The following is a 13,143-nucleotide window of genomic DNA, read 5'->3' as shown; positions in this document are numbered from 1 at the left end:
GAAAGAGAACCACACGTTAAGTAGAAAATAATAAAATTGCTAGAAAATGGAAGGCAAAAGAAGGTGGAACTCAAAAGAGCAAAATAAAAGAGGACCTAAGTTCAGTTGATAGCATCTTTTCAAACTCCCACATGCCAATTCATTATTAAAAATTTCTTTAGATGCCCATTGCACAACTCGCATGCCAACCTCCACAAATTACCTAATATATCTCGATATAGATTCTTTTTATAAGCATATCTAGATACAAATTATTTTAACATCCCTTAATACAAATAGTTTCGTTACTTTAGAGAAGTCAATAACGAAAAAAATTAAAAAATTTAACGCTGAAATTATCATATAGTTATAATTACGGGACTAATTTTTACCTTCCTAGATTTAATTTTTGTAATTGTAAATTTACTACTAGACAATTAAGCTAAAAAAGAGACTGCAACCAAATGTAGAAATGCATTTTTTTGACAACTATCTTAGACTCGACCAACTGAACTAATTCCAAGCAAAATTCAGTAATTAGATCAATTAAAATCTGCTTAATCTTATCTAATATTAAATGCAAACATACTATTTGTACTAAATTTGCAGGCTACTACTTACTACACAATTCCTGTTAATGTTATCACATGACAGAATAAGAAATATGATTTTTGGTTGAGTGGGTGGAATGTGGAAAGCACAAATGAAAGCAAAAAATAATTCTCACTAATCACTATATATATATACCTTCACATGTCTTTCTATGTAAACATATCAATAGCTTAACTCTCTCCAAAAGAAACTAAGGTAAGGAAAAACAACATTGTTTTATTCTCTCTTTCTTTACTAGCATTAAGAATTAGAGTAGTGAATTAACCTTTATTTTTTCTTTCCAAATGTGAAAACTTTAACAGGTTCATGGAAGTGTTATTGTTATTTCTAGCTGTATTTGTTGCATTGACAAGCTTGAATGTAGTAGAGAGCCGCAAAACTCCAGTTCTGGAATATTTTGAGTATTGTGCTGTGAACTGCAGAGCTTACAGTGCCTCATTGACGGATTTCGGTGGCGTTGGAGATGGAGAAACTTTGAACACAAAAGCTTTTCAGACAGCTATAGATCATTTGAGTCAGTACTCATCAAATGGTGGTTCACAGCTTTATGTTCCACCTGGAAGATGGTTGACTGGTAGTTTCAATGTCACCAGCCATTTCACTTTGTTCATCCACAAAGATGCTGTCATTCTTGGCTCTCAGGTATTATAGCTTTACTTTTTTTGCATGTTAATATGAAAATGTGATTCTTTATAAAATGTTATTTATTTATGTGTGTTAGGATGAAAATGATTGGCCAGTGATTGATCCCTTGCCATCTTATGGTAGAGGGAGGGACACCCAGGGTGGAAGGTTTAGGAGTCTCATTTTTGGAACCAACCTTACAGATGTAATCATAACAGGTAATGAAAATGTGTTTTTTTTTCTCAACCATCCAATTTTCGGAGGAAAAGATTTCTGGTAATCCAGAGACAGGTAAATAAAGTTTGATTAAGGATTGTTTCAATCAGGGTTTGAATTTGGATTCTACTGAATAATTTTCCCTTTCGGGAAGAATGAATTAGGCTTAATATAAAAATCTAAAATAGTATCAGAGTCTATCTAAAATCTCTTGAATCATCTGCTATCAGGTCAACACTATAAGACCACACAGGTCACACTCCAAATGTCCAGTCTTGGACGTGAGAGGAGTGTGTTAAGAGTTCTATATTGGATGATATACTAGTATGGCCTGAAAATGTGAGGTTATCCTCACCTTACAAATTCGATTTTTTAGGAGTTGAGTTATGTCAAACCGAAATTCTACGATCATTAACCACTTGATTAAATGTGTTTTTGGGATTAAAATAGAAATCTAGTCCAACTAAAATATGCTTCTTTTAATTATTGAATTTCAAATATATTATCAGGGGACAACGGTACACTAGATGGACAAGGTGAACTGTGGTGGCAAAAGTTTCACCATGGGCAGCTTAGTTATACCAGACCTTACCTAATTGAAATCATGTATTCAGATAATATTCAGATATCCAATCTCACTTTGGTTAATTCTCCCTCCTGGAATGTCCATCCTGTTTACAGCAGGTTCATCTTTTTCTCTTTGCAATGTCTATTATCAATCTACTATATTGTTTCAAGTTTTTTAATATAAGAAATTGAAATGCAGCAACGTTATTGTTCAAGGAATCACAATTCTTGCGCCCGTGAACTCGCCAAATACAGATGGAATCAACCCTGGTGAGTTAGTATATATCTCAAAATATTTTTTCAAGATGCTGCAATATGTAGTGTTAGTACTGACTATAAGATTTTATGGTTTTGATGCAGACTCTTGCACGAACACACGAATTGAGGACTGTTATATAGTGTCAGGGGACGATTGTGTGGCTGTGAAGAGTGGTTGGGATGAGTATGGTATAGCTTATGGAATGCCAACGAAGCAACTGGTAATCAGAAGGCTCACTTGTATTTCTCCAACGAGTGCCGTGATTGCTTTAGGGAGTGAAATGTCTGGTGGAATCGAAGATGTGAGGGCTGAGGACATTGTAGCCATCAATTCAGAATCAGGAGTCAGGATCAAAACTGCTGTTGGAAGAGGAGGTTATGTCAAGGACATATATGTTAGAAGAATGACTATGAAAACTATGAAATGGGCATTTTGGATGACAGGAGATTATGGTTCTCATGCTGATAACAACTACGATCCTAATGCACTTCCTGTGGTTCAGAACGTTAATTATCGCGACATGGTTGCTGATAATGTGACTATGGCAGCAAAATTAGAGGGTATATCTAATGCACCATTTACTGGAATCTGCATATCCAATGTAACCATTGGACTAGCAAAGAAGGCTAAAAAAGTTCCATGGAATTGTACTGATATTGCTGGGATTTCGAGTGGTGTGACTCCTTCCCCGTGTGATCTATTGCCAGACCAAGGAGTGCAGAAAATAGGGGCATGTACCTTCCCAGAAGACAATTTGCCGATTGAAGATATCAAGGTTCAAACGTGTACTTATTATAGAAGGAAATTGTGATGATAGTATAGAAAGAATGTCTCATTTCAAGGGAGCAATTCAAACACTGTAATACTTTCAAAAACTGTTTGTACTTTGTGTTTCAATCATTAGACTATTGGAGACTTATAAAAACTCTTAACAAAGGGCAACCCCAACAATGAAACAAGACTAAGTCAATAATAAATATATATGTTTAAGCCATATGCTTGTGAAATTCATTCATTCTAAGCATTAACCATGCAAAATACATAATAGGTGAAATTGAATGGTGCATTCTAAATGCATGTAGTTTCATCATTAATAAATGTTGCCAGATACATAATTGAAACTTGAAAACAGAATTTAAAGATAATTATCAGCTATTATGAAAGAAGTTTCAACATGTCCATGACTCACAATGTTGTCATCATTTTTGTTTTGTCCATGACACCCTATTCCTCTTAAAGCAAACTTCAGAACAATACAACAGCTTTTTTATTACTCGTTTAAATGCGTGTAACATCCGATTTTTCAAGAGAAGTTTCTTTCCATTATCACAGGTGGTTTAGGATTAGATTACAACGGAAAAGAACTTCTGTCCTTAGCAAATCATCATCGGAACGATGGAGACGGGCAATAGACATTCGTCTTGTTACATTTATACAAATAAGAAAGTGATTACTGACAGGGTGGATCCGGATTGAACTTCACAGATTCCTTCCATATGAGCTCCTTGATAGCCTCTTCAGTGCACGTTGGCTGATCAAAATCAAAAGTGAAAGGCCTTGGACAAACTGGCTCCTCATTGATGTTGTGAAGTGATGAAAGATATGGGTGACAAAGTGCCTCATCAACTGCATATCAATGAAAATACAACATAAATATGAAGCAAATGAGGGAAAATGTATATTTAACTTATCTTATTAAATGATGACGACTTAATTTATTATAGAAATTAGTACACTCGATGTTTTTAAGAAGTGTGCATAATCTTAAACGAAATTTATTATGAAGCAGAGGAAGTACCTGTAACGCGTTTGTTTGGATCAAAGATAAGCATCTTTTCTAAGAGATCAAGTGCCTCAGGCAACATGTTTGGGAATCGGGACGAGAATTTTTGCTTCCGGTATTGTTGAAACTGTCTAAAATATCTTCTAGCATTGTCGCTTCGGAGAAAACCAAGGCTGGCATCATCAGGTGAACCTATTAACTTTTAAGCAAAAGGAAAACAAAATGTCACACAACTTGTAGCCATCAACTTATAACCAAACAATAAAATTAACTTATATGCATTCCTTAAATTCATTTGACAATAACAATATTCAAGATGGAACATGATATCATTTCAAAGGGACTTATCATAGCTTCTTCAGATGCAATACATCAGATAGAAACTTCGCATGCTTAAAAACCAAAACCATACCTCTGTGATAAGCCTTAGTTGATGAACATAGTCTTTGCCAGGAAACAAAGGTTCTCTGGTCATAATTTCACCAAATATGCAACCAACAGACCAAACATCAATTGCAGAGGTGTACTCAGAACAATTGAGAAGCAATTCCGGGGCACGGTACCATCTTGTGACAACATACTCAGTCATGAAATCTGTCTCAGATGTTGTCCTTGCCAAACCGAAGTCACCAATTTTAAGGTCACAGTTTGCATTCATTAGTAAATTACTCGGTTTAAGATCGCGGTGCAAAACATTAGCCGAGTGCACATATTTCAGCCCGCGTAACAGCTGATATAAGAAGTACTGCAGAAGTTTCATGAAATATGTTAATTCCATGCTTAATCTCCAACTCAATGAAAAATCACAGATCAAAAGTCAATACTTCTCAAGGAGAGTTTGTATATAATCAAGACTTGCAATGAAAGAAACTATAGTTGACATGTAATTAAGGCTTAACAATATCATTAGAAGCAAACCTGACAATGTTCTTCGCGAAGAGGTTGGTCAGAATGAATTATATGATGGAGATCAGTGTCCATCAATTCATAAACAATGTATACATCATTAAATGCTTCCTTTTTCGGGGGTCGAATGATATCCTTGATGGCAATGATCTGGTGAAAGATAATAGCAATTTTGAGTATTTAAAACTGAATAATCTCCAGTAAAATACATTCTAAGATCTTTCTTCTCTGTGACAGTTTTTAACAAAGAAAAATAGTGTTGCATGAATACTTGATTTTCACTCAACACTCTAAAATATAGTTGTAATATTATATTAATTAATCAACCAGCAAACGCTAATTTATAGTCAAATTTTTGTGTCAAAATAACACAACTCAATGCATGCAGTATATATATTAGAAGAGATTGAAATATAAAACGTTAGAAAGTTTCTCACTCAACACTCAGCAACACTGCTGGTAAGAGAAATCTCAAGAAATTGTTGCAGCCATTAGTTTCAGCTTAATCCTTGAAATACTGTGCTATGATATATTAGCATCAGAGGAAATCAAAAACTGTATAAGAGAATATATCTATTCATTTAAACAAGGTAAAATCCTGCTCTTCCACTGTTTATATAATGCATATTGAATCATGAAATTAGCTATGAGTTAGCAAAAGACTGTAGTCCACAAATAATTAGCTAACACGAACTCCAGACAACACACACGACCGCGAACACCGCAACACGGCTGATGTCTAGAATATAGGACACTGGGATACCACATACATATTAACCTTCTTAAAACAAAATTATGGAAATGATAAGAATGTTTAAACTATAAGAGGAATAATTTTAATGCAATCCTTAAATAATACTAAGATAAGAAGATGAATTTAACCCTATGATAATTGGTGTCACATAAAAATGATAGGAGACATCATTTTGCTATTTGTCACACACAAAAAGGATATAATCTAGGGGTAAGAGTGTCTAAAAAGTATCTGATCTAGAGGAGATGTCGGTTCCGTCTCTTGGCACCTTTGAGAAAAAAGTTATAACTGATATGTAGGTTTTTTATTACAGAAACTGATAAATTCTTGTCTAATTTCATAATCCATTGAAAACCATATAAAAAGAATCTTATACCATAAAGTGACTAGAATAAGGTTGTATAACTTATCCTTACACTCATGAATGATTTACCAAATATATTAAAAGTTTAAAATACAAATTTGATGAACATGTAGTAAAAAAATGAACAAAACAAGAGATAATCACTTACATTTTGATGATCCATGTGACGAAGGAGCTTAATTTCTCTCAAAGTCCTTTTAGCATCAATTATATTGTCAAATGCATTACCAATCTTCTTGATGGCAACTTGTTCATGTGTATCAGAATTAACAGCAGCACTAAACAGAAACATTATTCAAGTGAAAGTAAAATCATTTCCAACAAACAAACATCAAATTCATGCATTTAGCCAAGACCATGAAGAAAGAAACAAAAGACTTACCAAACGATACCATAAGCGCCTCTACCGATCGGGCGAATGGGAGGAACATACTTAGAAGATACCTCAAACAAGTTTCCATACACATTGTAATGTGCATATTTACCACCATGAGTAAGAACCCTTTTGATTTTAGTGTCTCCTGATGCTGAAGCAGAAGCAGTAGAAGAGTTTGACTCTTTTGTTGCCATGTTTGGTTTTGAAACTTGAACAAAGGGTATTGATCACCTTACCAATACAAAAAACAAATGGTGAATTGAAGAATCAAAGTTAATCAACAAACATCATTTTTCACTGCATTCAGTTTATTAGTTAACTATAACCAAACTTTCTATTTCTTCTATCTTACTATATAGGAATTTTAATGTAATTAAATCTTTTAGGTAAGAAACTAAACTACTCAATTAGTATATAAAAATACAAGGATATACCTTTGTTCTTAGAATAATGTATTGGAAGCTAATATTGACACATAAAGAGAGAGAACACAAGAAAGTGAAAAAGAAACAATTGTAAGATAAGTGTGATTTAATGAAAATTTTAATAAGAAACCTGAAATGGAGTTTTCCAGATCATGAGCATAATACCTGTAAAAGCCAAAATTGTAACGTGATATCTAAAAGAGAAAAAAATCTAACTAATTGCTTTTGGGATTTTTCACGAGATGTTTGTTTTGTGTTCACCTACTAATATAAGTTAAGCACGTTCCCTTGTGGATTCACGAATTGCATATGAAATGAAACTAGTGGCTTGACAAGTTACCACGTATTGAACTTTATAACATGAAAAAGAAAAGAAGCTAATAGATGATAAACTTAACATGAAACGAAAGAGCTTTTCTGCGTACATGTATTATGTGTGTTATCATACAGTGGTATATATAAAGCTCTGAACATATTTTCTTTTTCTTCTCTATTTGAAATCAACTCAACTCTTCTTTTATGTTAAATGTTTTTTATTTTTTTTATTTTAGGAAATGTGACTGTTCATCTGTTGTGTATTTTAGGAAATGTCTCTACCAGTGCTTGAATTCTGTATATGCAGAAATGCAATTTGTTGTTGTTTGTAGAAAATTTGGGAGTGCAGAAGCTCTGCATTTGACTTGATTCGTATGAAACACATATACTCACAACTATAATAATTTAAAAAAATAAATTAATTGAAAGCAGGAAGCATGCAGATCACGTAACATCCCACGTGGATAGATTATTAAAATAATACTACTAATTAATTAACATTTTAATAAATATTTTTCGCTACTCGACTCCCCTCAATATTTCATATAAGATTTACCACTTATTAAAAATAATTAATATAGAGCACATACTCGATAGAAGTGTCGTGTTATATAAATTTGTTTTATATAAGGACCAACTGGTGGATCTATGTTAACTGCAGTATAATTCGCTTATCTACAGTGAATATTAGAGATGAAGTATAATTGAAAAAAAACGGAATAAGCAATCACACTACTTAAAAGAGTGTTCTGATGAAGAGTTTAATTAAAAGAGCAAAGCAATAGAGATTTAAGAACTGAGGAGAGAGATAAAGGTGCAAACAAATATTCTAAATTCACTATAACAGAAATCTTTATTTTTATATATAAAAAAAATAGGTAAGAAGAATTTTTATCGATTCAAGTTCCACTGATAACTATTTTATGATATTTTTTTTTTAAGATTTGAATTTCGCTTCTTAAGATTACAATGTTAAATTTTTACCATTAAAGCTCTAAAAAAAATTACTAAGTTAACGCATCATTGACAAAAATAAATATTACAACAGCTTCATCTCTTGCGTTGCACGCTGAAAGATTGATTTGTTCGAGGAAAAACAAATCTGTATTATATCATGAGAATATATATCGTCAACCAGGTTTTAAATTGTAATGCAATGAGAAAAGAAATGTTGATAGATAAACACATTTATTTGTTCCGTAACGTATTTTAGTCCCCCTATCTAGGTCCCTATGCAACTTCTGAATAGTGCATAATAAACTAATGTGGTAATTTCAAATATACATCAATAAAGGAAACAAATGTATGAATTATGAGACCCATAAACCTAATATACTGGAAAGTCTAACAGGTTAAATTTAAATTTAGCACCATGATAGCACTGTTGGTAAAGTATTTGTTCATGAACAACTTAGGAGGTTGCATTAAAAATTTGTGTATTGAAGGCCAATTTTTAGGGTTTTTAACATAGCTTATGCATTAATGATTGTTTTCCTACATGCACAACAAAAATTTGTAAAATAAGTCAGATATTGGCGAAAATGTAATAAAATTATGGCCAAAATTTCACAAACTTGTATAAGAATAGAGCATCTGATCATCAGCACATAAGAACAAATCAAAAAGGACTGAGCGATAGATGATGAGCCAGGAGTTAAACAAAACACTCAGAAATTCAAAATCTTCATTGAATGATAACCAATATAAAGTAATGCAACATGTCGATTAAACAACTTCTGGCAGGGAAATCTATCATTGACTCCAACTACAACAAAATCTTGTTCAAAAAAAACTAAGCAGAAAACATTATAATTTAAGCATCTGAGCTGGTTGGAGCCCCAAAACCACCAGATCCACGACCGAATCCAGGCCTTCCACCAGGACCCTGCACAATAAGGCAACCCATTTGATTTAGCAAAAACTTCAAATACTATTTCAAAAATAGGGGAGCATTACAGTATACAGGAAAAAAGTTCTGCTAAAACTATTGTATGAAAATACTTAGTAATGAACATGAGGACTACATAGTTATTACAACCACAAAAACATTTATTCAATTAATGTACAGAATTATGCCATGTCTAAATCAGATTATTTAATCAGCCAGTTACAGAGAGAGAAAAAGGAGCAAAACAAGTGTAATTGCATTAAGAAAATGAGGGAAATATAGCGCAACAAATCCAGGTAAACTTTGCAACTGCAAATGAAATTGAAGAATTGACATAGAACATGCCTAAATCAGAGGGAAGCCCCCAAAACTAAAAGCCGATAGGATGCTACAATAAAATACAAAACATGTATTGAAACACCTTGACTTCTTAATACGATAATAATTGTTTCAAAACATTCCACAACAAATAATCAAGACAAAACAGAAATAATGTGTTCCTCAACATAGCAACTAGTCATCCTATAAATAAATACATAACATTATAAGCTAGCTGCTAACATGAACCTTAAATAATTTAGACAATAAACAAAGATACAAAGATAATAGGTGCCTGTTTGGATTGCATTATTTGAGCTTCTCTACTGGAATAAACATTTGATAGATTGTTTGGGAGTGATTGTTAAACAGCTTAACATAAATTTTTTCAGCTTATTTACAAAGGTTCTCTAAGATACAAAACAACTAATAGCTTACATAAATAGTTTATACATAGTATTTATATGATAAGTGTCAATTAAGCTGTTTATACAAATAGGCCTAAAACTAGGCCACAATCATTCCACATCATATATACACAACTATAAGAAAAAATAGTCACAAAGATGCAGTAAGCTTACTCCAAATGAGGGTCTGTAATCAGCAGGAGCTCCTCCTTTGTCTCCTCCAAACTCACCGGCAGGTCCTCGTGGTCCTCCACGATACCCATCTCTGTCGCCTCCAAATCTACGTTCACCTTCAAAACGTGGTGGACCCCTGTTCACAAATTAACCAATTTATAATCAACAAAACCAACAACAACTAATCCTGGTTCCACTAAGTGGAGTCAGATTCAGGGATCTTACAACACCATAATGTTTGGCCATAAATTAAAGACATTTGTTACAGATTTTACAGTTAAAAAAAAACCCTTTTTAAACAATTTAACCACATTAGAAATTTTTCATATGTTTGATACAGCTTTTTGAAAATGTAAATCTGAAAATAATTTAAAAATTGCCTCAAATGGGAAGTTGTTTTAAGAAGCTTCACAAAACAGCTTGGTCAATACTTGAAAATCTCTAAAAAAAATAACCTCTAAATTATTAAGTAGCAAAATCAATTATTTAGAATCTATAGCAAACAAGCCTTATATGTCTAAAAAACTCTTAATTATTTCCTAATAGTTTTTCTAGGTTTCCCCCCAATGAATCAACTACACTACAACTGATCTACCCAGATTACAAATTAACAAAATTTCAATTAAAAAGCATAAAAATAACACATCACAAGGTAATAAGTTAGAATACCTAGGGCGATCGCCGGGTGGGCCACCAAATGGTCTACCAGGTGGCTTAGCCTGTTTCTTCAAAGTAGCAGGAACAATTTCCGATGGTAGATTAAGATAAGTCCTAAGAAACTCGATTCCATCGTTTGTGAGGAACCAGTAATAGTGCATCCAAGCGAAGGTTTCTCTAACATATTCCCTCGATTTGAAACTCTGCATAAGCTTAATCACCTGCAAATTAGGAACATCGATTTCGGGATGCTTAGCCAAATTGAAATCCTTCTTAGCGTAACATACACCTTCTTGAAACAGGTATTTGCAGATCTCTTTGCGGTTCTTCTCTGAGATAATCTGAATAAATTACAATACGATATTAATTGAAGAGAAAATTGAATATATCAAAGGATTAATGATTAAGAGTTAAGAAATTGAATATATCGAATGAGAGTATGTACCATGGCGACGACGAGTGGAGGAGACGAAAGGAAGCTGCCGCAGTTTATCGTTGATGGAATTATAAACCCTAAAAATCACTTGTATGTATTTTCTTATTATAAATAGGCCCATCAGTTAATGGACTTGTTCATGGGCCTATTTTAAACCCACTTTTAGAATTTAATTTTTTATACCCCTACTCTTACGTTTAAATCAAATTTCATCTTATGCTTTTTTTTTTTTTTTTTTGAGAAACAAAAACATAACATTTTCAGAGTTGATAAATGGACTTTTTCTTTTCTTTGTTTTAGTATGTTATTTTGTTTAGAAAAAAATTAGTCATGTCGCGTTGGTGTAAATTAATTTTACAAAAATATTTTATAACCACTCTTGATTGTATTTTTACTCATGATTGATAATTGTCATCCTAAAATAATTATTAAATTAATAGTTTATGTTAGCTGTTAATGTCAATGTGAAATAATTTACAATGATATGTTCATTAAACATTTTTGTTTATCGTTTTCCAAAGGATTCCAATGATGATGAGTAAAGGAAACCAAGATTCAAAGATTCTTGAAGAGATAGTGTAGTCAATTTAATTGTGTTCTTTTATAGTGTGTTGAGTTTGAAGGATATGGTTTGAATAAAAATAATGGTAATAATGCTGATATTTTGGGTTGATGCTCCTTTGAAGTTTGAAGGTTTCCATTTTTTTAAATATAATAATTGATTGATTTATGTTTTATAATTGATTAATAAATTATTAATATTGAATAATATTTCTCTCAAATTTTTTTCTTGAATAATTATGACTCGTCAACTTATTGGCCATATCATGTAAATCACCTTAACAAAATGTCCACTTTAAAATAGGGTAATTTAACTTGTCAACTTTTGTTATTTTATTAATAACGTTGTTAAATTTTTATGATCATCAACTAACCACATAGGGTATTTTAAGTCTCTTCTTCTTTAGAGCTTGATCTTGGTCTCAAAGGAAACAGGATGACAAAAATAATAAAGAAAACACAATTAACGTAATTGATTTATTTGTTAATTTATTTTTAATTTATGATAATACTATTTAGTTTAATGATGTAATTTATTATTTACTATTTCATATAATTTAAATATGATTAATATCAATTATTCCGTAATGTTAATTTTAACTGTCTAACGTGTTGTTCAAATTTTAAAGTTTTTACTGGACCGCGAGATATATAATTAATGGTGGTAAAATGAGTTAAAACTATAAAGTTGGTGTCTTTTAGCATTTTTTTTTTTTTTAAGATTGTGTTTAGTGTTGAGACTTTCAACTCTCCAAATATTTTGACCCGCAAAAAAGTTACGATGGATCCGTCAAGCTTAATTTACTTTTATTAAAAAAAAAATTACATTAACTAAAACCTTAAAAATCATAGCTTTTATTCATTTAATGATAAAACATGTGTTTTCATTTTGTTATTTTTTACGAGTACATCCGCTATATAGCATAAGCAATTTGCATATGTTTTCTGTGATTTTATTGAACAGAAAACTCCTCACCCTATCATGGAGCGACAAACAATTCAACTCACTCCACTCCATTTCAGGCTAATTGATGAGGAAGTTGATTACTATCTTTTTTACACAAACCAACTCTCCATCTGAATAAACTTTTTATATCTATAAAAAATTATGTTGTGGTGTAATGTGTCACTGTTTTACACACTCTTTATTTCTTTACTTTTTTATTCATGTTTATTTAAATTTAATTATTTTTTAACCGTTATTATTATTTTAGACCGTACAGCTCTATTTTTTTTAACATACTGACCGCTATATAGTACACACTGCATTTACAAGTCTTTTAAACTTAAAATGCCATTTACTAATAAAGAGTTTTTTGCGCTCAGCCTTAAAGATATTGCTTATCTTTTTCTTTTGAAAAAAAAAACTGAACAATAGAATTTTACTTCTTTGTCATTCACCATTGTTTTCTCCTTAGAAGTGGTTCTTTGTTGAAGATGCCTACTCAACTCACCTCTACGAATTTCTAATTTTTTTAGGGAGTTTTGTTTTGCTTCTACATGCACATGAGTTATATATATA

The 13,143-nt window shown here is 32.0% G+C and overlaps 3 protein-coding genes across 6 annotated transcripts in view; 1 reads left to right on the top strand and 2 right to left on the bottom strand.

Annotated features, from left to right (window-relative positions):
- The first annotated feature begins 590 nt into the window (after positions 1–590).
- LOC101488776 (probable polygalacturonase) lies at positions 591–3,251 on the top strand. Its single transcript, XM_004503623.4, has 6 exons — positions 591–786; positions 894–1,233; positions 1,313–1,433; positions 1,941–2,115; positions 2,198–2,268; positions 2,359–3,251. The coding sequence occupies exons 2-6, from the start codon at positions 898–900 to the stop codon at positions 3,066–3,068; spliced, it is 1,413 nt and encodes a 470-aa protein (XP_004503680.1). The 5' UTR covers positions 591–786; positions 894–897; the 3' UTR covers positions 3,069–3,251.
- A 250-nt stretch (positions 3,252–3,501) lies between these two features.
- Positions 3,502–7,161, bottom strand: MAPK7 (mitogen-activated protein kinase). Of its 4 annotated transcripts, none has more exons than XM_012716695.3 (7): positions 7,031–7,161; positions 6,447–6,671; positions 6,213–6,342; positions 4,959–5,096; positions 4,453–4,785; positions 4,056–4,239; positions 3,502–3,883 (listed from the first exon to the last, which is right to left on the bottom strand). In XM_012716695.3, the coding sequence occupies exons 2-7, from the start codon at positions 6,632–6,634 to the stop codon at positions 3,708–3,710; spliced, it is 1,149 nt and encodes a 382-aa protein (XP_012572149.1). In that variant the 5' UTR covers positions 6,635–6,671; positions 7,031–7,161; the 3' UTR covers positions 3,502–3,707. The 4 variants fall into 4 exon arrangements, with proteins under 4 accessions (XP_012572149.1, XP_004503682.1, XP_004503681.1 ...); XM_004503625.4 differs by having other exon boundaries at positions 6,996–7,125; XM_004503624.4 differs by lacking the exon at positions 7,031–7,161 and adding an exon at positions 6,875–7,013.
- A 1,673-nt stretch (positions 7,162–8,834) lies between these two features.
- Positions 8,835–13,143, bottom strand: part of LOC101488444 (uncharacterized) — a 7,937-nt gene continuing 3,628 nt past the window's right edge. The window contains exons 4-7 of the mRNA XM_073370328.1: positions 11,070–11,137; positions 10,637–10,965; positions 9,968–10,103; positions 8,835–9,065 (exon numbers count right to left, since the gene is read on the bottom strand). Coding sequence (XP_073226429.1) covers positions 8,994–9,065; positions 9,968–10,103; positions 10,637–10,965; positions 11,070–11,137 — 605 coding nt within the window. The 3' untranslated portion in view covers positions 8,835–8,993. The remainder of the gene's footprint in view (positions 9,066–9,967; positions 10,104–10,636; positions 10,966–11,069; positions 11,138–13,143) is intronic.

Source organism: Cicer arietinum, chromosome 6 (assembly GCF_000331145.2).
Source record: "Cicer arietinum cultivar CDC Frontier isolate Library 1 chromosome 6, Cicar.CDCFrontier_v2.0, whole genome shotgun sequence".
Lineage (NCBI taxonomy): Eukaryota > Viridiplantae > Streptophyta > Magnoliopsida > Fabales > Fabaceae > Cicer > Cicer arietinum.
This window is presented reverse-complemented; position numbering and strand designations above follow the sequence as displayed.